This window comes from Pisolithus orientalis (genome assembly GCF_024613125.1).
Source record: "Pisolithus orientalis strain OTSU chromosome Unknown F5J12scaffold_6, whole genome shotgun sequence".
NCBI classification, from domain to species: Eukaryota; Fungi; Basidiomycota; class Agaricomycetes; order Boletales; family Pisolithaceae; genus Pisolithus; species Pisolithus orientalis.
The window spans coordinates 1,145,055-1,164,890 of NW_026260787.1; the positions used below are offsets into that span (position 1 = coordinate 1,145,055).

Sequence of the window (19,836 nt, forward strand, 5' to 3'; positions counted from 1 at the left end):
GACAAAGGGAGAAATCCCCTTGTCTCTTACTGATCTCTTCGGCCCCCGCCGAAGCCCCTCGAAAGGGTCAGAACGACCTCTAGACGGCCGTCACGGCACATCGGTGACGAGAGTCCAGAAAACACGGTGGTCGTGAGCAAGCAGTCAATTCGGCGTACACCGCCGTTGCGCTCGCGTTCGAAGTTCGTAGATGCGTAACACCGATCATAAAAGACCTGTTGGATGCGGGCGCGCTGCTTGGCCGACAAGGGAGTCCCATTCGGGATAGGATATGGGTACTTGCAAGGTAGCGTAAATAGTGGCAAGCACATCCCATACCGTCACCCCCGAAGGGTTGGTGACGGTAATGGGCCAAGTCGGAGAGACTAGTCCGGATACTACGTCAAGGCTCCTGACTGGAGGATAGACGGCTGGCCGCGCCAGCTCGGAAGGAGAAATAGCGGCATCGGAGACGAATACGCAACGATGCGGGGCAAAGCGAGCGTCCCACTTCAGGGGGACTTCGCCACGTCCCCCCGCCTGGTTGCAAGAAAGGATGGGGTTGAGGGTCGCATGAGCGTAGGACATTACAGCTGGTGGGTATGCCTTGTGGTGGGAAGACTGCGGAAGAAAGCTATCATATCTTCTGGATTTATAGGAGCGGCATTGGATTGACGGCGATGAATTTCTTTTCGGACTGTTCCGAGGGCGCGAGCAATGAATGCAAAGTATTGACTCGACGGGCGCGTTACGGCAGACGTAGGCGCGTACCTACCCCACCCTGAAGAAATGTGACATCTCTGGGCACATACCTGGGAAGATATCGGGTAAACCCTAGATACCATTTGCGTCACTGACACTGGTTTTCGTCTCGAATGGGGGCCGGGGACAACAGCCATGCGAGAGCTGCCAATCAATCGTCGTGAAATTCCAACTTAGGCACCCGACAAACCAATGTAAAGACACCGCTTGGCTGAATGCATCGCATGGGGGCAGATGTCGAAAGCAAGAGGGGGCACTGCGCAAGGACCTCTGTCCTAGCGTGACTCAATCAGTTACCTAGTCGGGGTGATGGAGCAGGCGCATGAGCGCCTGAGGTGACAAGGGTTAATAATCCGTAGTGTATGTGAAAAGATATGAATGGCAAAGTGCAAGCTTGGACCGCACCTGCCAGTATAAGACGTATACAAATGTATGCATCGCCCGTGAGTCGAACCCGTTCATCGCATCCATGGCATCTGCATTGAAGGGAGTGGCGAGTGGCGCACATCTTTGGCAATTACTACAGGAAGTAGCGGCGCCGGCGGCGTCGTGGAAAACATCCACTGCGATCATTCCTTCTTTGGAATGTGGGCACCTCAGATAACGTTTGAGCAGTTCATGAGTGGAACAACAGTCCCCCGCCCTTTCATTAGGAGTAGAGCTACAGCGAAGAAAAAGAAAAACCTCGACGAATCGAAAGAAACGACGGTATGTCAACAGTAACACTAGTTAGCAAGTCCAGCACAAATAAGCAGTAAGAAAGCAGGCACGTAGCGTGAACAGTGTACAGTGGAGCAATTAGGACGGATCTGAATCGTAATAACACACAGCCGTAGTCCCGATAACCACATCATGGAGCCCCCTATGTTCGGGTCCATCATCAGCTGCCGCAAGTGGAGAATAAGGCATCTGAATTAACACCGAGAACCGAACGTCCGAATTGTCCTGGGGCCACGCTGCCCTGGGGGTGCTCACACAGGCACGTCGTGAGGGAGGTGCAGACGGACGGTGGAAAAGACGCAGAACTTCTCGAGGGATGAATCCTATCAGCCGTCGCCTCCATGTGGAAGGTACTGGCTGAGGTGACTGGGTGTCCAGTAGCAGAATACTCTGCTCCACCTTCGCTGCTAGTGGCTATACAACGTTACGAATTCTAATAATAACGAAAAGTGGAGCGCGAACTCGCTCACCTTCTCATCGGCCCATCTGGGCAGCTCGCGGCTGGGCATCATGTTCACGTCCCAGAATTCGGGCTTCTCGAACATCTCTACTGTTGGCGGCGATCCTGTCTGCAACATAGTCTCTATCATCCTACGGCGAGCGACCAGTCGATGCCATACAATGCCACATGTCAAGAACGCAGAGAATAGAGAGAGCACGCTGATCAGAAAGACAAAGAGAAGGGTAGATGAGCTACCGAGATCTGCGGTTGTTGAGCTGGCCGTAGATGACGGTGCAGACGTGACCGCCGACGGCGGACCAGTAGATAATAAAGAAGACATCCTGGGTGTCGTCCCCCGTCGACACTCGACTCAGTGAAGAGGGACTTCCTGTACTAGCAAGTATGGGTGGTCCCGTGGCATTGCGCAGGAACCCTTTGTGAAGGACGCTGACACTCGTCTGACACACCCAGGGACCCTGTGACACTGTGCCTGCCATTCTCGGTATGTCACATGGGGGCCAATCGTCCCTTATGACGTCATTACAGTATAGTACACTATGCTGTCCAAAACATTCACCAGGTTGTATCTGTGCAAGGCATTAGATGCAAGCAACCCGAAGGCAATGACGGATCTCACTGTTACGCTTCATAATGCGTACCTCCTCTAGTATTCCCATCGTGTGTCTGTCCAGCAAGTCAACGTACGGCTTGAGGCTCGTCTTTTCCCAACCTGCTCCTTCGCCTGTGCTTGTGCTGCTGTTTAGTTCACGCAACAGCTGCCCGATAGTAGGTACATCGCGTGGATCAAAACGGTCAATATGGTTCGGGTCAAGTGGCACGCAAACTCGCCCTGTCTTAGGATGTACACAAAAGGGGGCTTTGAGCAAGTGGTTCCGGTGCTTTGAAACCTCGGCGTCGATGCGCGGGTAAGTATATTGAAAGACAATATCTTCCAAAGCCTCCTTCAGTCGTGACTAGACATTCGGGGAACGCTTTCAGATCTGGAAAGATACCTGGATTTGTTCCACACGTACATCAGTCTTTTTTTTGTGGATCAGATCTTTCAACTCCTCCCACTTCTGCGCAGAAGGCCGATCAGGATCTTGAGACCATTCATTACGGAGCTTTTCAACAATAGGGCGATCCGGTATAAGTTGCAACAGAGTCTCCCAGCCTTCCTGAGAAGAGAAGCAATCTTGGTCATCTAGGACAAGTGGTACGAAGGCTGAGCGCAAGGTCTCTAGGGCGTCCCACAGCAAGGGGGGCAAGCCTTTTGCAGTTCTAACATTAACTTTTTTCACCATCTCCTTCCCGCCTTCCACGACAGTGAGTGCGCTGACGAGCGCCCTACGTTGGTCGTCCGTGAGGTCCAAAGCTTCGGGATCGCTTATCCACAAATGGATGCCACGTCGCCCAGAGTAAACCCACAGTAGATGTCTGAATCCGAATTGCTCGACGAGGATTGACTGGAGGACTTTAACTGCTGCTGCTATGAAACCCCAACACCGAGAACATATGTCGGCAGCGGAACAGCAAGTGCGAACGCCGTCATAGTCAGTCATATCGATATCAAAAACCAGCTCTCGTCTTTGAGGGGAAAAGGCAGCAGAGCGGACGGTCTTCTTGTCGCGTGGCTAGGCAACCATCAATCAACTTCAGGAGGCGATCCTGGTAATACAAAGCGATGCGTACTTTTGCAGAATACATGGGACCAATCTCGAAACGTGTTGGGTTGAGAGTACATACTTGTTTCTTCAGGTCCTCAGCGGTGTTGAATGAGTGGTATCGCAGATATACATCGCCCTGGAGGGTAAACGCAAACTCGCGGTGAGTGAAGAGTTTCGTGGGCGTATGCTCATGATTGAGCCACGTAAAGATGGATTGAAAGGGGTATAACATCTTGTAGAATCGAAGCATGACTTCTGGCGAGGTATCCGCATCGTCTGACATCGTGGTGGTCGCTGCGATGAGTACGAGCGAGCAAGGCTCTCTGCAAGTCAATTGAACGCGTCCTTCCTACACAACGGACACGCGTGACAAGCTTCACGTGACCGTATCACACCGTGACTTCTCGGCAGACGGAGCCGACTGATCCGAGGCAGGGTTCCCCATGACGGTGAGAGCTGTTAGTGACAACTGCTGACTTGGTTTTCCCTCAGATATTGTGATGCGCTTCCATAATAGGCTTTTAGTATCTGTGCATGCACGATGTAGGCTAGTATCCGCTTGACTTTCCCGCTGGATGGTCCCCTGACTGGGAATTTGCCCATCGATAACATTCTTTTTATGGCCTGTAAGTTCGCAACAGGCCATCGTCCTTTCCAACTCGTGCGCCCGCCTTGCGCATGTTCTTGTTGTGGCCACCGTGATTTGACCGTTTTCGGACGCCGATTGTGCTCACCCTATATTGGTCTCCAGAAGGTGTACAAAAGTTCAACTTAGAGCACCACCGTTCTTTCCTATTTTTTTTGGCTGATGACATAGATCATATATAGCAAATCCTCTCCATTCTCCCAGGCTTCTTCCACCCTCTTTCCTCTTCACCAGTCCACATCCAGCGACTCCTTTCGCAATTGCGTTCCAAGGGAAACGACATTGAGAAGTTTAATTTTTTTAGCTTCTTGAGAAGCGCCGACGAGGATTTTTTTTTCCTCGCGCATACGTCTGTCCGAACTCAGTCTTACCCCCTGCATCGAGCGAAAATGAACGCCGTTGAACATTACAGGAAGTAGCAGCGTTAACGCATCCGCCTGCAATCGGCGAGGTATGCCTAGGCCAATCCAAGGATTTCGTCAGGGCAGAAGGACTCGTGCTTGGCATCTATGTCTAGCGGCAGTGCTGCTGAGGTAGCAGTGATTTAGTTCGTTACCGTACAGGGCAAGGGAAGGATTGGCTTCATCCTTCGAAACTGTCCCAAAAAAGACGACGTACAAGTGGCCGTTGTGACCGACAGTGAGTCCTTTTTCCAAACTCCCTCTAAATCTGGATACGATACAGGCTCTCGAATTTTTCTCATGGAGATCTTGGCGCAAACGATATGCCAATGATAATAATCAAGCCTTTGTGTCGTTGGCGCTGGGTGATTTAGAGGAGACAATATACGTGTCCATACCAACTCCATGTTCAGAACTCGGTTGCCTGCTATTTTGTCCATCATCTTAGATCTTGTCACCGATAACCAGGCTTTGCTGGGAGATCCCCTTTATCTAGGGCTTCGGCAACAGCGCTCTTCGGAAGCCGAGATGGAAGAATTCATAGACGAATCCTTTATGGAGATGGCCCTCATGTTTCCAAGGCATTGGTGCAAATTAGAGGTAAATGTACCATTATCTGGCACCTTGTATCACAGTGGTTGAGTCTTTGTAGTCTCTGTAGGACTTTTCGAGTGGCCGCGCCTTTTCCTACTCGTCTCGTTTCTGCCCAAGGCTCCCACTTATTGATGACGACGTTCAATGTATAGGCGCGGTAGTTCTTGCCGGTCTTCTATCCGCTGCGCTACTCTTGCCTCTGGCACCAAAAGATCACTGGTTCCTCTTCTACGGTACCGATTCCGACGGCGTTGGTGTAGCTAAACAAGTATTGGGCTTTTGTTACGTTCAACAGGTTGAGTGTCGAAGAGGCGCGGAGCCGTATCTGGCTCGTCGACTCCAAAGGTATCCTGTATCAAGGGCGTGAAGGAGTGACAGACTATGAGAAATGTGAGACTATGACGCGCTCTGATCACGACATCTTTCTTAACATATCTCCTGACCAAAGGCTTCGCGAGAAGAGGCCACGCCGGACAACCCATGACCAGCTCCTTCTCAGACATCGCCCGTTTTATCAAGCCCACAGCACTTATTGGGCTTTTCTACTATCAAAGGTGGTTCCACAGAAACCGTTATTTGTCATATGGCTTCGCGGACCCCACGTCTTATCACCTTCCCATTCTCGATCCCTTCGCGATTCTCTGAGCGTACATCCGCGGAAGCACTCCGAACAAGTGGCGGAAGTGTCATCTTTGCGTCTGTTTCCCATTTCCAAGGTAGAACGTTTGGTGCATGCAAGTGGGAACCAGGACAAACTAACAACACGTACATCCTTCCAGGTATGTTGAGCTTAGAAGCAGAGTAAGAGTGCATCTGAGTCACTATTTCAGGTCTGGCCCTCAGCACCATCCTGTGTTGCGCGTCTTCCGTCACTGGCAGCATGGTTGTCGCGTCTGTGCTTGGGCTGACCAAATGCCTTACCTGGGCTGAACGCGCTTTTGAGCTCATCCGTTCGCGAATAGCACGAATCCGGGATATCAATGCTCACGTTGCAGCGCATGTGATCCGTGCTGCTCAGGCAGCAGCAAGCTGGCTCTAACATGCGAGGCTTCTGTAACTGAAGGCAATATATAGGGCGTCGACCGCTTCACGGATCTCAGGCGAATGTCAGATACTCAGCTTCTTGAATTCGTCCGAAGAAAGATGTGGAGACCCTGATGATGTCTGCGACGCTATCTACTTTGGTTAAGTCAGTAGACCGTCGCCCTCACTACTCGTTCGGGGGCTGTGTGTGTCGCACATTACCCTCATGCAATTTCGAAAACTCGTCGACTGAGTGAGTTAGTGTGGAATGGCTGCGACGGCAATTGTGACTCAAGCAAAGAGACCGTTATGTGTGCAGCAGGGGAGGAGAGAAAAATCGAGAGATTGGCTTCCTGGGTCCATTTAGTCGATATATCCCGGTTTAGGGGTGCTGAAGAGTGGATCTTCATTGCTGCTGCCTTTTGTGATGCAATAGTTAAGTGGATAGCAATGTTGACCCTCTTGCATGAAGGAGGTGCACGGAAGAACCACGTCATTTGATGGACGAAGAGATCAAGCGGTTGAGCAATCGCGGTGGGGGTGACACCACGGACAGCATTCAAGGACTGTCTCACCAAATCATGTCTTGACCGCGTAGCGCAGTGCTGCACGACTACGGCCTCCTGAACCTTTCTCTGACCTGCCTCACAGATTGTGGCTATCTCGACACTTCGAGATAGGCATCGTATCCCACGTTCCTATATCTACATCGGTGTGAAAAATAAACAAAGAAACCGGTCTATGCCGCGCCTGCCATCTTCTTCAATACTGAGAATTCTTTCTTCCCAGTCGCCTTACACAGGCGATAGAAGTTGGAGTTAGGATCTGCCAATAGTGTGGCAGGACGGTTAAACTCGACAACGCGACCGGTATCGAGAATCATGACCTAAGTGATTGAATTGATTACTGTGCAAAACGAACAGATGTGAACATACTCTGTCATAATCAATCACAGTACGCAGCCTATGTGCGATTGTGAGGATCGTGCTTGTGGCAAACTCTCTACGTAAGTGAATCAACGTGGAAAGCGAGTAATAGATCGCACATTGTACTCACTGCCGAATAGTTTTACTGATCAGTTCGTCGGTTGCGTAGTCCACGCTGCGAAGAAATATTTGAATCCATGCACTAAAACCTCTTCCCGTGCTTACCTCGCAGTAGCCTAGGACACCGATGAATTAACTTTGCGCACTAGGTATTATGAGGGGGAAACGTACCTCGTCCATCACGAGGACCCTAGATCTTTTAAGGATAGCTCTTGCCATGCACAAGAGTTGCTTTTCACTGGAAAAGTAAGGTTAGTTCTTGAGAGACCTTGCGAAGAAATGCTACTAACCCCGTTGAGAAATTCTCACCGCCTTCAGAAACAGCGGAATCTAGATTGCGGAAAATGTTGGCATTGATAGTATCTGGGGTTTCCTCTGGGTTGTCCTCTGACGGAATCAAATGGACACGACGGAGAGCTTCAAACTAGAGGCCAGTATGGTCAAATTGAACAAGACAGAAGAATCGTATCACGAACAATCTCTGCATCCGTGTATTCATTAAAGACGTCGAGAGTAGACCGTAGTGTTCCACTGAGGATGGTAGGGTCCTCTGGAAAATGTTCAGGCCTTGAAGTTCTGTCGACCATGAAAACACTCACGAGGAATGATAGTAAGCTTGCCACGCAAGTCGGTCAAGCCAATCTTGGAGATGTCGATGTCGTCAATCACAATTCTTCCTTCAGTCGCCTCGACAAAGCGGAAGAACGACAGAGCGAGAGTACTCTTTCCGGAACCAGTTCTACCTAGAATACCAACCTTCCAAAGCTATCAGCACCAGGGGCCTTGATCGAGAAAAACAAGTGCTTACCTTCTCCCCTGGCATGATCTCAAAGTCAATGTGATGGAGCACATCGGGGAGGTCAGGCTGTACAATGGTGAACACCAGCAGTGTACATGTAATAAGGAAGCATACCGCGTATCGGATAACGAGGTCCTCGCACTTAATGTGCCCCTTCTCTGGCCAGTTTGAGTTGGGCCTGGGTTCAATGAATTCCGCAGGTTCACGCTTGAGCTCAGAATATTCCTTGACGCGCTCAAGGGCAACCTAGATAAGCATTGTTAGCGGTTGCGATAGGCTTCCGCCGGTAGCACTTACCATCGATTGCTCGAGACCGACGAAACGGCGAACCAAGAACAGTAGCTACGGGTGACGTCAATATCAGCAGATTCCAGGAATTAGGAACATGAGATAGCATACGTTGTGCGTAACATTCGAAGCAAATGTAAGCGCAAAACCTGCCAATGCCGCAGAGATGCTGGGAGACAGTACAGCGACAAAACCAGTCAGACCAATGAGAGCGCAGGACAACAGATTGAATCGTGTCGACAACCAACGGTTGACGCCCCACATCCAATAGTATGGATTGGCATTCTGCAAGTTTGTCAACAGTCGCCGCGGCCACCTTCTCCACGGCAACTCACCGTGTCGACACAACGAATCATATCCCTCAGAAACATGGAAGATGCTCCGAATGCACGCAGGATGGTGACCCCTGCGATTGTCTCACCATAAATTGAATACAAGGGGGAACGTGTGACGGAATCTGCATGAGACAGTCAGACCACCGGCAAAACTAACGAGACAAGTCGTACCAAGGCGACGCATATCCCGGGCAGTCTGACCATATACCTTGGCCACTGGAAAACAACGTGAACCTTGCTCAGAACGATACCGAAAACGACTCACCGCTATAATACATGTACCCCAAGAAAACTCCTGCGCAGATGAAGGGAATCCCGCCTACTACACTGACTGTCACGACAGTAGTTAGTGCAGCAAACCCATAGAAGACACTGCGCCCAAAGTTGTCCGCCGTCTTGCTGTCAATTCCTGTATCGTAGCGTGAGAGACTACAGCCAGAGATTGAGGGGAAACCAACCCTCGAAGTCTTTGCCGAAGCGATTAAGGAGACGCCCGCGAGATACCGTATCGTGGAAGCGGATGTTAGCAAACAAGATCGCCTCCAACAATCCTAGTAAATTGATGAGAATGATGGACAAAACACCTTTAGCCGTTCTTACTCTTATAAAGAACTGTCGACGCGTTGATGGACCCCGTGTCTGCACCTGTATCAGCCACAAATTCAGCAAAAATTGAGGGATTTACTCACAAAGAACGTAAAAACGGAAGACATTGAGAAAGAGGCCTACGGGGAGTGAGCTTCCTCACACATGGAGTCCTTTCACTTCTACATACCAACAAGAGTCACCTGTGATCTGGGTCAATCAATCGATATAGTGAGACACGAGGACACGCACTGTAGCGTAAATGGTAATATAAAACACAGGTCCGTTTTGTTCGGCTTCGACGGGATCAGCTCCAGACCATGTCCTGGATAACATCAGAGCATTTCATCACCTTCGATCAAATCTAAAAAGCTGCCGGGGACCTACTTCAACCACCAGTTTTCCAAGATTGGACTCAAGGCGCCGAGGACCAACGCGACCACAAAAACAGACCAATATTTCCATCCACCGAGAGCTTTAATGTACGTCTCCCAAATATCGCGTTTGATATGTCCTACCGCGCGTCTTTCCTCCTCGACAAGTTTCCGAGGCGCTTTGCGGTCCTTCGCCTTGTCAGCTTTGCTCGCTTCCTCAGATGTAAACGCCGTCGAGCTCGTCTCTGAACTGGGCTCCGTCTCGACAGTAGGAGTGACCGCAACTGCTGCTTCACCCAAGTCAGTATTGCCCACTTCCTCGCCGATAAGGACAGGAGTTGCATGCGAGCGGATATCGGTCATCACCGCTTCCGTTGCTTGAATTGCGCCCTTGTCTTTCTCTTCGGCGTCATCATTCCCAGAGTGTACAAGAGTACCGACGACATCAGAGGCCTGGAAAGTATCCCTGTCACCCTGGAAGACCACATGTCCGTTGTCGAGCGCAACAACATAGCTCGCACCGGACATGCACAGCTGAACATGGTGCGAGACAAGGATGATCGTGCGCCCACGCATGAGGTCGCCCATTAGACATTGGTGGTAGAGATGGTGTGCTGTATGTGCGTCGACGGCGGAAAGAACGTCATCTAAGAACAGAATAGATGCTCTGGAGTAAACGGCACGAGCAAGGGATACCCGGGCTTTTTGACCGCCAGACAGATTGACCTGTACGGGTGATAGGTGAGCAGCTGCTACAAGTAAATGCCCGGAGTACGACTTACGCCCCTCTCTCCGATCTCGGAGGCATCGCCGTCCTCGAGAATAAGGAGATCGCTCACAAGCGCACAAGCTTCCAGTGTCTTTTGATACCGTTCCTCGTCGTAAGGTAAATTGAACAGGATATTATCTAGTCCCTCATTAACTCTTGCACCAACGTACCCTGAGCACTTCGCCGACTTACCCTTAATAGATGCGTTCCGAAGCCATGCAGACTACCCCCGACAACAACGATCAGAACCGCAAAGATTAGAAACGTGGCACGGAACACCCACTTGTGGAACATAGGCACAAACACCTTCAACGATCCATTCCTCAGGTGTAGCAACCTGCTCAGCAAATTGCGCAAGGGCGTCCGGGGGTGACCTAGGGCACACAACCTGACCCGCCAATACATCCGCCTCACCCAGCAGCGCTAAAACCCGGTCGGCATTAATGAACTTGCGCACAGCTGATATGACCTACCAAGCAGCAATAGCGTCTTTCCACTTCCTAGCTTCCCGCACACAAGCGACAGCTTAGCCTCGGGGAAGGACAAGGCAAGATCGAGAAGCATGAACTTGTGTCTGGGCGTAGATGCTGCGGACGGTGTCGCGCTTCCAGACTGAACACGATCCTGCGGCCATGTGATTGTTGCATTTTGAAAAGCAATGGCCCGCGTTTGCACCGAAAGCAGTGGGACAGGCGTGACTTCAGCACCGTTCATGTACTTTTCGATACGACGAAGAGAGACGAAACTCTGGTGACATGTCTGTAGTGAGTATGCTAGACGGCAGGGTTGGCAGAAAACAGACCTGGAGCATATTAATGAATGTTTCTGGAAGGGCATTCAAAGCAAACTTCATTTCATTGAAGACTTCACAACCTCAGCAAGAAACTTAGGTAAATCAAAATTACTCACCAAGGATCTACGGAAAGGAGAAAATTCTCAGCTCCAAAGTGAATTGGATGCATGAACGAACAAACTCACAGACGTGAAGGCGATCGATGGAGTCAGGGTTTGACCACGGACAACGGCGAAATGCCAGAATGCGACAATGGTGACAAAAATAGGTGAACCATCCCTGCAGGTCAACACTAGCGTCAGTCGTACCCTTCTTGATGGTATAGAACCCACGGACCAGAGCGCGTTAAAGAGCACCTCGATCATATAGCTTAATTTCTGATACTTGAGTTCCTTTTCCCTGACAGAGAGGACCTTTCTCTCGAAGCTTCTCTCCCAGGCCATAAACTATACTCTTGTCAAAGATCTGGAACAACCACCGATGTATCCAACTGACCTTAAGCATACGAATAGCGCCAAGAATCTACGAAGGATGTCAATCACGTAAAGCAACGCAGTGTTGCTACGTACCTCGTTCATCAACGCAACACGCTCGTCACGCGTTTTCATCAAGCTCTCTTGGGCTCTCACTACAACCTTTCCCCCGTAATGATTCAAAGGCAAGAATAGGCATGTAACGGCAAGCCCAACGAAACAAGACACGCCGAGGAGGCTGTATAGGAAGATGGTCCCAATGACGATCTCGATCGGCGAATCTTCAGAGGACGGGTGACTATAGACTATCATAAAGTGAGATCAGGACTCACCAACAAGAGAGAACATGTGCCACGAGAAATCGCTGACACGGTCGACATCCGTTGTCATAAGGGTCATGATCTGCGCCTTACTTGAGAAATCATCTTCACTGTCTTTGGCCATTTCTCCGTTTGTGCTTCTGTCAGCAGTGGAGAATGAGGACGCAACGTCCTTCCGCACCAATGTCTTTCCGAACAAGACGGTGTTCAGTTGGGTGCGTAAACGTACTTGGACAGTAGTTGTTGCAATGGACCACAGCTGACCGGTCACTGTGAATGACACTCGATGAGCGTTGTCCTTTTCCAGAGCTCATACATTGAGGTTATCGGTTAAAAAGACGACTCACCCAGATATGTACACGAAGTCGCAAGGAACATACAAGCGACATAAAACCATCCCAAACTCCGGTCCCTTCTCTCTGGGTCGGACTCCAGATAAGAAACAAGCTGCCTAAGGAAGAAAGGAGAGGTGTAGAACAAACATGCCGAGACCATTGCCAATGTTACAAGCCCTGTGAGTGGAAGGATGTTCACCCTCAATAGCTGGTATCCGAGCTGCCACCCAGACCCGATCCTCGGTTTCCAACAATTGAGGCGCCACCTCACTGTGCGAATCGCCTTTCTCATGGAGGTATAGAGATGTGTCGCGCGCATGTTACCTGGTACGATAGGCAGGTCACATATCTCAAGCGACTCGGAAGTGTACCCGAGCATAACGACCTTGGTAGTGTAGTTGAACAAGAGATAGCTCCAAACGGAAGCGCCGACGATACCACAGACGTTGTTTCGGTCAGTATTGGTAGCACTCCTAACCGTCTTCTCCGAATAGATGGCTTCCGGCGGGAAGTGTAAAGATGGACCCATCGGTATCGTGCAGATAATATAGGTGGCGATGAAGTAGAGTAGCAGGGCGGCATAAGATAGCCAGACAATGAATGGGATGTCTTGTGCAAGGTTCACGCTGAACGGGCGCGAAGACGGAAAAATAGCCACTACAAAGAGGAGGATAGTGGGCACGAAGGTGAGAGAGGCGAGATGGATGATATATGTGGCATGAGTATCGACGGTGTTCTGGTAAACAGCGCGCCCGGCGAGAATGGTAACATAGAACGCGTATATGGTGTGCAAAACATACGCGTACTTGTTATATCCTTCTTCATCGACGACGAAGGTCCAACCTAAGGCCAACGCCTGCAGCACAAGATTCGCACCGAGCAGCAGGCACGCTACAACCTTCCATAGCCGAGCCTAGAGACGAATGAGTGAAATGGACTACAAGGCTGGATGTTGACCACTACATACCTTACTCCAAAACATTTCCTCGTCAATTGGGTATCCGTCTATGACATCTTCGGACTTGGTCACGTCGAATGGATCGTGGACAAGTGAATTGTTGCCCTCGCCATGTGTGGGCAGCTGAATTTTGCCCTCGTCTTTAGGACGACAGAGAAGCAAAACCAAACTCCCGACAGCAGTGACTGCCAAAGCACCAGCTATGGGTAGCTGGTATTCAAGCATATCACAACCAAAACTGAGACTGAGACCTAACGACGGTCACTACTGATGATGAGCGAAGAGGATGAAGGTGCTGTGTTGTGCGCGTTTAGAGCTTATTTACTCACTCGTAATTGATTGGCTAATGACAAGTTGGTTCAGTAATATTTCACATCATCAACGGCTCCGCGTTCCGACGTTCCGCGACGAAGCCAATCTTGTGGCAAGTCAAACTTGCATTTCTGACGTTCATCTTCCTCCGTCCCTGGACCTGAATGATATATTATCAGACGCCGAAAGCAAACGGGGAGATAAATATAAAATAGCAGCTGTGCTGACGAGTCAATAAAACATCGAACGAAGTGCAGATAGTAAGACTAATAATTAGTTACGTACATACTACATACCCAGAGACCCAATAGGATGGATATAGCCGACGGTGCACGAGAAATACTAATGTGGGGGGTAAACGAACACTCCAGCCTGATGGTCGAGATATACAACGCTAGAAATGAAAGAACAAGAAGAAGAAAAAAGAAACACGAATGGTATGCTATCGAGACGGGCCTCACCGAGAAACGAGAACCAATGTTACAAACCCCGATCCTGATGTAGCACCCTACAAATCACCCCAGATCCCCCCCAGATATTGACATCAATCACCAGCTCGATCACAAACGAAGCAACCGAACTCCATCATACGAACCACCCACCCATCAAACCTCCTTGGATGTGCTTGCTCCAATCGTCGTGAGAGCTGGGTCAGACTCTCGGTGAGGTAGGACTCCTCTTCTCGCAAGTCCTCCATCACACTGCGCGGATGTCGTCCGCCTGATTACGTGAACCCCACACCCCACGTCCGTGCTCCTCTTTTCTCCGCAGTCACGAGTAGCTGGACTCGTCGCCGGTGCAGCCGGAGATTCGCTGCTACCTCCGTTCGTGCCCATACCAGTGGTCACACTCTGGGGACTTTCGTCCTTATACTCCCGTCCAGTTCGCGATTCGTCATCACTAGATGTCGCCCCCAACGTACTACCGTTTTTCAAAATCTCGTCCGCGACACTCACCGGAGGGAAGTAGCCTATTTCTCCACTCGGCTTTGGAGGTGACGGAGCCTGCTGCGACGGATTATGGGGCGGAACTGGAGGGAAGTAATCTCCCGCCTGACTTTGACCATGGTACTGCTGATGCCATGAGTCACGCTGTCTGTGTCCGTGCCTAACACTTACACTCTCACTCTCACTAATAGGCGCACGAGTATGCACAGGTGCGCCAACGACAGGATTCAGCCACGGTGCATGCGACCAGAAAGCTCCAGGAGTCATTGTCACACCCGGTGTCATCGCTACACCAGGAGTCATTGTTACTGCTTGCCCGGCGACTGGCACGCCTCGCACAGGACTCAACGGTCCTGACATTGACAGATCTGGCGCGCTCGGCAATGACAGCGAAACGGGCGGAACAGGAACCAATACTCCCGGTGACAGGGGTATGCCGGGCGAGAGCGGAATGCCGGGGGAGAACAGCGGTGGACCATATGAGAAAGAGCCAGGAAGAGCGACGGATGGTTGGGTATAGTAGGAGGGATGCTGGGTAGACTGTGTCTGAACTTTGTTCTGGACGTCACTTCGTGACTGACTACATGATTGTTGAGACTGCGTTTGTATCGCGTCATTCCCTGCGCTTAGATTCCTCTCTTCATTTTTCTTTTCCTCGTTTTTAGACCCGGCCTGCTGTACCTGACTCTGGTCCTGCGTCCGGGGGTGCGAGAACATGAAAGGAGGCATGCTCGGTGTAATTGGGGGGAGACCAGCAGGCGTGACCACTCCGTACGCAACCCCAGGTGCGCCGTAGGCAGCCGGGGGCGGTTGGCTGGGGTGATGCAAGGGGCTATGCACATGTACTGCACCTGGATGGTGAAGCGGACTTCCAAGCGGATGCAATACATGTCCGTGGAGGTGCGGATGGGCATGAGGGTGAGGGTACATAGGGCTGAGGGGGTACCCTGTCCCCGGGCGATATACCGGACTCTGGGGGTGGTGCCCGTATGGAGAGTGCATGACGGAGTGCGGCAATGTAAATGGCGCTGGAGGTGGTAAAGATATCGGTCCGGGATGACGATGATGCGGGCCGGATTGAGAGGGCTTTTTAGAGTTGTTTGTACCCGGCGTCGCCTGCGGACCGTGTCCATGTTGTTTTTGTCCATCAGACATTGAAGAGGTAGATGGGGTAGGAGATTGTGGGTTCATGGAATACGTCCCAGCCTTTTTCTTTTCCTCCAGCGATGGAGATGCCTGGTGCCGATTTTGCACTTTACCCGCTCGCCTGAGCCCAAGTGTTCCAAGCATTGTAGTAGCTCGTTCCACTGTATCCCCGTTACCGGTTCCTCCCTTGCCTTCTTCTCTACTTCCTTTCCTGTTCCCGTTTCGAAGAACGCACCCGTTTGCTTTAGCATCTGGTATTCCCACATCCACACTAGAAGAAGCATCCCCTGTCTCTCCACGGATTGACTCAAATATGGCATTCGAGTTCGGGGAAACATCCGTTGTAGAACCTAACAATGAACGTGTGCTTGGAGAGCCCCGTGTCGAAGATGACGTGCTCTGGGTTTGCGCTTGCATAGACATGTCCGCTAAATCTGGCCATCTACTGCTGACACTGGCGCCAAGAGAGGAAGGCGGCGATGCTGCCCTCGATGTCGATCCAAATGCCGGGTGAGAGCCGGATCGAGAAGCTGGAAAGCTAGATGGCGACGACGCTGCTATCGAGGCTCCTAGAACTCGAGATGCACCCAAAAATGCTGTAGAGGGCGGGGAAGCCGAGGTAGCCAATGTACCACTCTCCGAGGACGACGAGCAAGATAAATGGTGAGTATAAGCAGATCCGGAAGGCTGAGAACCGTGGCCACCTTCAGGCAAACACACCTTGTGCCATTGCGACAAGGACACAGGTACAAGTGATGGCAATGACGAAGCGGGGACTACACTCGGTCCTGAAGGCGCCGAGAGAGACGAATTGAGTTTTGGTCGCTCGGCCGATCCCGACTCAGATACGGGTGCGGCGAAGGATGGATGGATCAAGTTTGATAGATCAGGTCGTTGAGAAGTAGCAGAACCGAGTCCATTGATGCCACTCGGTGCCTCAGCAACTAACTCCATCCTCGATGGACCCGTACTCATGCTCGTTAGTTTGTGTACATTGCCCACTCCACCCGCATTTGATGTCGTAGATGAAGGCGGAGGTGACACCACAAAACTCGTTGTCCCAGTCTGATGAGAGCTCGGCCGAGGTGATGTCCCAAAATTCGACGATGCCCGAGAGGTACGCGTATCTGACTTCGTTCTCAAATCTGCCACCGAAACCGAAGATGTGAGTACGGCCCCAAGACTGCCACCAACAGCAGGAGGGAGCACACCACTACTTGATTTCACATCACCAGCAAGCGAACCCGGTATGTATCCAGCATGTGCAGCAAATATACTTGATGCCGAACTCGAAGACGTCATATGTGGCGACGCGGTAAGCGAACGGGAAAGTGAAAGCGAATGAGGTGGGGTTTGCATGACGTTGTGTGTGTGTACCTGTGCATTGGAGATCGATGCAGGAGAAAGTGAGTGAGAAGCACTGCTGTGTAATAATGGGGACTGGGCAAGTGAATGAAGGTGAGGTGGGGAAGAGGCTAATGACGGCAGTCGTGCTTGATCGAAGTGGGCAGGGGATAAGGACGGCTCTATCTGTGCGTGGTTTAGGAGAGAATTGATATGGGTCTGAGGGTGTGGGTGTATAAGGACACCGAGGTTATTCTGGTTTAGCGCTAATTGACCTGTCTGACTAAGGGGGTCAAAAGCGGTTAATAGCGATGATGGACAAGAAGTCTGTTGTGGAGTAACGCCGAGTGCATACACCTGCGATGACTGCGCAAATTTATCGTAGTGAACCTTTAGTTGCCTGCCATGGTACTCATACCTGGAAGAAGAGTCAGGGATCATAGGAACATTATGAAAATATTCAACAGGGACCGGGGTGGGGAAGAAGGCAAGCCGCACCTACCACCGGCAGGGGGCACAACACGAGGCTGAACTTACCCATCAAAGAGACGTCTTGCACGCTCTGCGCCGTCCTCAGTCATGAATGTAACGGTACCGAACCCTCTAGACCTTCCATCAGGACCTAGGGCAACGTCGGCACGTGCTACGGAGCCTGCTGCGCGAAACAAGTCCTTTAAGTCTTGCCATTGGATGTGGAAGGGAAGCTGTTGGTGGAGTAAGTGAATGAAGGGGAGTTGTTTTATGACGACACAGAAGATTGTAATAAGATGTTCATGCTCGTAGACGCACATTTCCGATGAACAAGGACCGCATTCCAGGGCTCCCAGCTTGCGGATCGGTAACGGGTAACGCTTTCGTGGGATCGTTAATGTGAATGCCACTGAGAGCGAGAGGTTGTGGGATAGTGGGTGGCACAAGGTGGGCGTCTGGTTCCGGCGAAGAGCCTAGGCGATCAGGACGAACTTCTAGTACACGAGTCTGCCAGCAGTATCCGTTGAACATATCAATCGCACGCCCAGCGTCTTCGGCGGTTGCGAGGAGGACGGTACCATAACCCCGAGATCGATTGTCTGGGCCGAGGGAAACGTCGGCACGAAGAACGGTCCCAGCTTTTCGAAAGAGGTCCTTCAAGTCCTGCCAGCGGACACGGTATGGAAGCTGGGAGGAGGATATGAGTCGAGCGATGCCGCCACACAAAAGGAAGACATACGTTTCCAACAAAAAGCTGTGTGCGAGTGTCTCTGAGCGCTGCCTGCGGGCGATCTGCAGATGACGCCGTCACCATCCTGATGATACCCTCAATGTCATCGTTAGACGGGATTGGTGGTGGCGGCTCAGAGGACAAGAGCGCTAGATCCTGTGACGACATGAGCGAGAAGAGACAAGGAGCAAAGCGAGCGGTGAGTGTTATTATATACGGAGAATGAACATACAGAAAGCGGAAAGGTGTCGGACATGGCAGCACGACGCCGACAATGATGGTTTATATTTTATGATGATTGTGACAGGCCGTGGACCAGTCTGAGGATATGTGTCCTTGTGTATTTAGAGTATCTAGATTGTCAGCCAATACGATGCGCGTCACGATGGACGCGGCTGTTGTAGGGATGAGAGAGAAGAGGGAAACGAGCGGTTAGTAAAAAATCTTACTACACTTGTGATAGCCACCACCTGCAGCGAACAGCTCCACAGACGGTTGCAGAACACAAAACCAGGGTCTTCCGCGCCACCACTTTCCATCGCAGACGTCATCACCTTTCCCTTTCAGGAGAATTACGTCATCAACCCCCCGCCATGCGAATTTGGGCACAGGGTGCTGGCAAATCTCACTGGCTATTGGCTGGCTGCGATCTTCCGCTGACTAAGCAGAATTGATTTGGGGTACTTCCACACTCCAACGAGTGCCAGACTGCATGCTGGTGTGGGTACATACTTCTTGTGGACAAATGAGGGTTCTTACGGTGTTTGCAGGTATACATATTCGGCCGCTGACCCTGTCCAAGTGGCGCGGTTGCCGTACCTATTACCCAACTGGAGACATGACCCATATGTTCACGAGGTAGGTTGCTGTCACTTGCGTGAGTTGAATACATCTCATAGGCGCTACAACAATGACGCGGGTAAGTATCTACGATCCACTCAAGTATTCTTCTTCATTTACTGCACCTATGGTGGTCTTTGTCGGCGCTCTCCTTACTTCCGCTTTCGCCCCTTTGACCCAATCCAAACCCCTCTATGTGCATTATTTTCTCACCGAAAAAGGAGCTGGGAATCTGAACTTGCGGGCTGCCAGTCGATCGTGTTCCCATTGTTCGCCTCCACTAGCTAGTGTCTGGCAGTTCAGCCATCCTCAGCATACCTGTGCGAGAAGGGGTCGTTCAATGCTGTAACCTGGCCAGTGGGGTGCACCAAATTCCTTCCATATCCCAGGCATCCTACTACCACGATAGGCTGATCCTAGTCGATGTGCATCGTTTCTTGATCAGTCATCATGTCTCTCCAAAGGGAGAGACTTACCACCCGAGCTGCATGTACATTGCCCTTACTCTCCATAACTGACCCTCATTTTGTCCTCCAGCTATACTTACCAGGTTAGTCTCCATCATCCAGGATATACACATTTGCCCTATATGTTTTTCATGAAAACCGGGAAGTAAGAATACCCGTTTTAACAGTCCGGTCATCACGGGGCACACCCACTGACTCAGGGTTTGTTCATGCGAGGTTTTGGACACCCATTTAGAGATATGTGCAAGCGACGGGCCAAGGTCAACCGGA

At 51.0% G+C, this 19,836-nt stretch overlaps 7 protein-coding genes across 7 annotated transcripts; 1 reads left to right on the plus strand and 6 right to left on the minus strand.

The window, feature by feature from the left end:
* Nucleotides 1–204: 204 nt before the first annotated feature.
* Nucleotides 205–567, minus strand: F5J12DRAFT_890249 (uncharacterized protein; the record flags this gene model as incomplete). Its single annotated transcript, XM_051747394.1, has 1 exon — nucleotides 205–567. One exon carries the CDS (start codon nucleotides 565–567, stop codon nucleotides 205–207), a length of 363 nt encoding a protein of 120 aa, XP_051602788.1.
* A 984-nt stretch (nucleotides 568–1,551) lies between these two features.
* Nucleotides 1,552–2,213, minus strand: F5J12DRAFT_688756 (uncharacterized protein; the record flags this gene model as incomplete). Its single annotated transcript, XM_051740354.1, has 2 exons — nucleotides 1,552–1,875; nucleotides 1,932–2,213. Coding segments are annotated over 2 exons (606 nt in total), but the record flags the coding sequence as incomplete, so codon positions are not given.
* A 116-nt stretch (nucleotides 2,214–2,329) lies between these two features.
* F5J12DRAFT_765280 (prim-pol domain-containing protein) lies at nucleotides 2,330–3,896 on the minus strand. The gene is made up of 4 exons (XM_051742174.1): nucleotides 3,596–3,896; nucleotides 2,938–3,537; nucleotides 2,541–2,877; nucleotides 2,330–2,490 (listed from the first exon to the last, which is right to left on the minus strand). Exons 1-4 carry the CDS (start codon nucleotides 3,851–3,853, stop codon nucleotides 2,477–2,479), a joined length of 1,209 nt encoding a protein of 402 aa, XP_051602790.1. The 5' UTR covers nucleotides 3,854–3,896; the 3' UTR covers nucleotides 2,330–2,476.
* A 1,126-nt stretch (nucleotides 3,897–5,022) lies between these two features.
* On the plus strand, nucleotides 5,023–6,250 carry F5J12DRAFT_890252 (uncharacterized protein; the record flags this gene model as incomplete). Its single annotated transcript, XM_051747395.1, has 4 exons — nucleotides 5,023–5,217; nucleotides 5,279–5,479; nucleotides 5,711–5,990; nucleotides 6,042–6,250. 4 exons carry the CDS (start codon nucleotides 5,023–5,025, stop codon nucleotides 6,248–6,250), a joined length of 885 nt encoding a protein of 294 aa, XP_051602791.1.
* A 613-nt stretch (nucleotides 6,251–6,863) lies between these two features.
* Nucleotides 6,864–13,657, minus strand: F5J12DRAFT_814423 (uncharacterized protein). Its single transcript, XM_051744982.1, has 34 exons — nucleotides 13,319–13,657; nucleotides 12,364–13,264; nucleotides 12,029–12,286; nucleotides 11,793–11,977; nucleotides 11,719–11,745; nucleotides 11,560–11,669; nucleotides 11,409–11,502; nucleotides 11,340–11,346; nucleotides 11,233–11,294; nucleotides 10,904–11,177; nucleotides 10,714–10,853; nucleotides 10,623–10,653; nucleotides 10,444–10,568; nucleotides 9,675–10,387; nucleotides 9,540–9,612; nucleotides 9,478–9,490; nucleotides 9,392–9,427; nucleotides 9,303–9,341; nucleotides 9,161–9,253; nucleotides 8,968–9,111; nucleotides 8,874–8,918; nucleotides 8,703–8,824; nucleotides 8,479–8,652; nucleotides 8,377–8,421; nucleotides 8,194–8,325; nucleotides 8,089–8,145; nucleotides 7,880–8,036; nucleotides 7,757–7,830; nucleotides 7,571–7,704; nucleotides 7,452–7,518; nucleotides 7,386–7,396; nucleotides 7,291–7,335; nucleotides 7,170–7,236; nucleotides 6,864–7,120 (listed from the first exon to the last, which is right to left on the minus strand). Exons 1-34 carry the CDS (start codon nucleotides 13,532–13,534, stop codon nucleotides 6,974–6,976), a joined length of 4,818 nt encoding a protein of 1,605 aa, XP_051602792.1. The 5' UTR covers nucleotides 13,535–13,657; the 3' UTR covers nucleotides 6,864–6,973.
* A 518-nt stretch (nucleotides 13,658–14,175) lies between these two features.
* F5J12DRAFT_496470 (uncharacterized protein) lies at nucleotides 14,176–17,664 on the minus strand. Its single transcript, XM_051739709.1, has one exon. It carries the CDS (start codon nucleotides 17,497–17,499, stop codon nucleotides 14,227–14,229), a length of 3,273 nt encoding a protein of 1,090 aa, XP_051602793.1. The 5' UTR covers nucleotides 17,500–17,664; the 3' UTR covers nucleotides 14,176–14,226.
* On the minus strand, nucleotides 17,592–18,343 carry F5J12DRAFT_716395 (uncharacterized protein; the record flags this gene model as incomplete). Its single annotated transcript, XM_051741005.1, has 3 exons — nucleotides 17,592–17,909; nucleotides 17,974–18,216; nucleotides 18,269–18,343. 3 exons carry the CDS (start codon nucleotides 18,341–18,343, stop codon nucleotides 17,592–17,594), a joined length of 636 nt encoding a protein of 211 aa, XP_051602794.1.
* Between the last annotated feature and the right edge of the window lie 1,493 nt (nucleotides 18,344–19,836).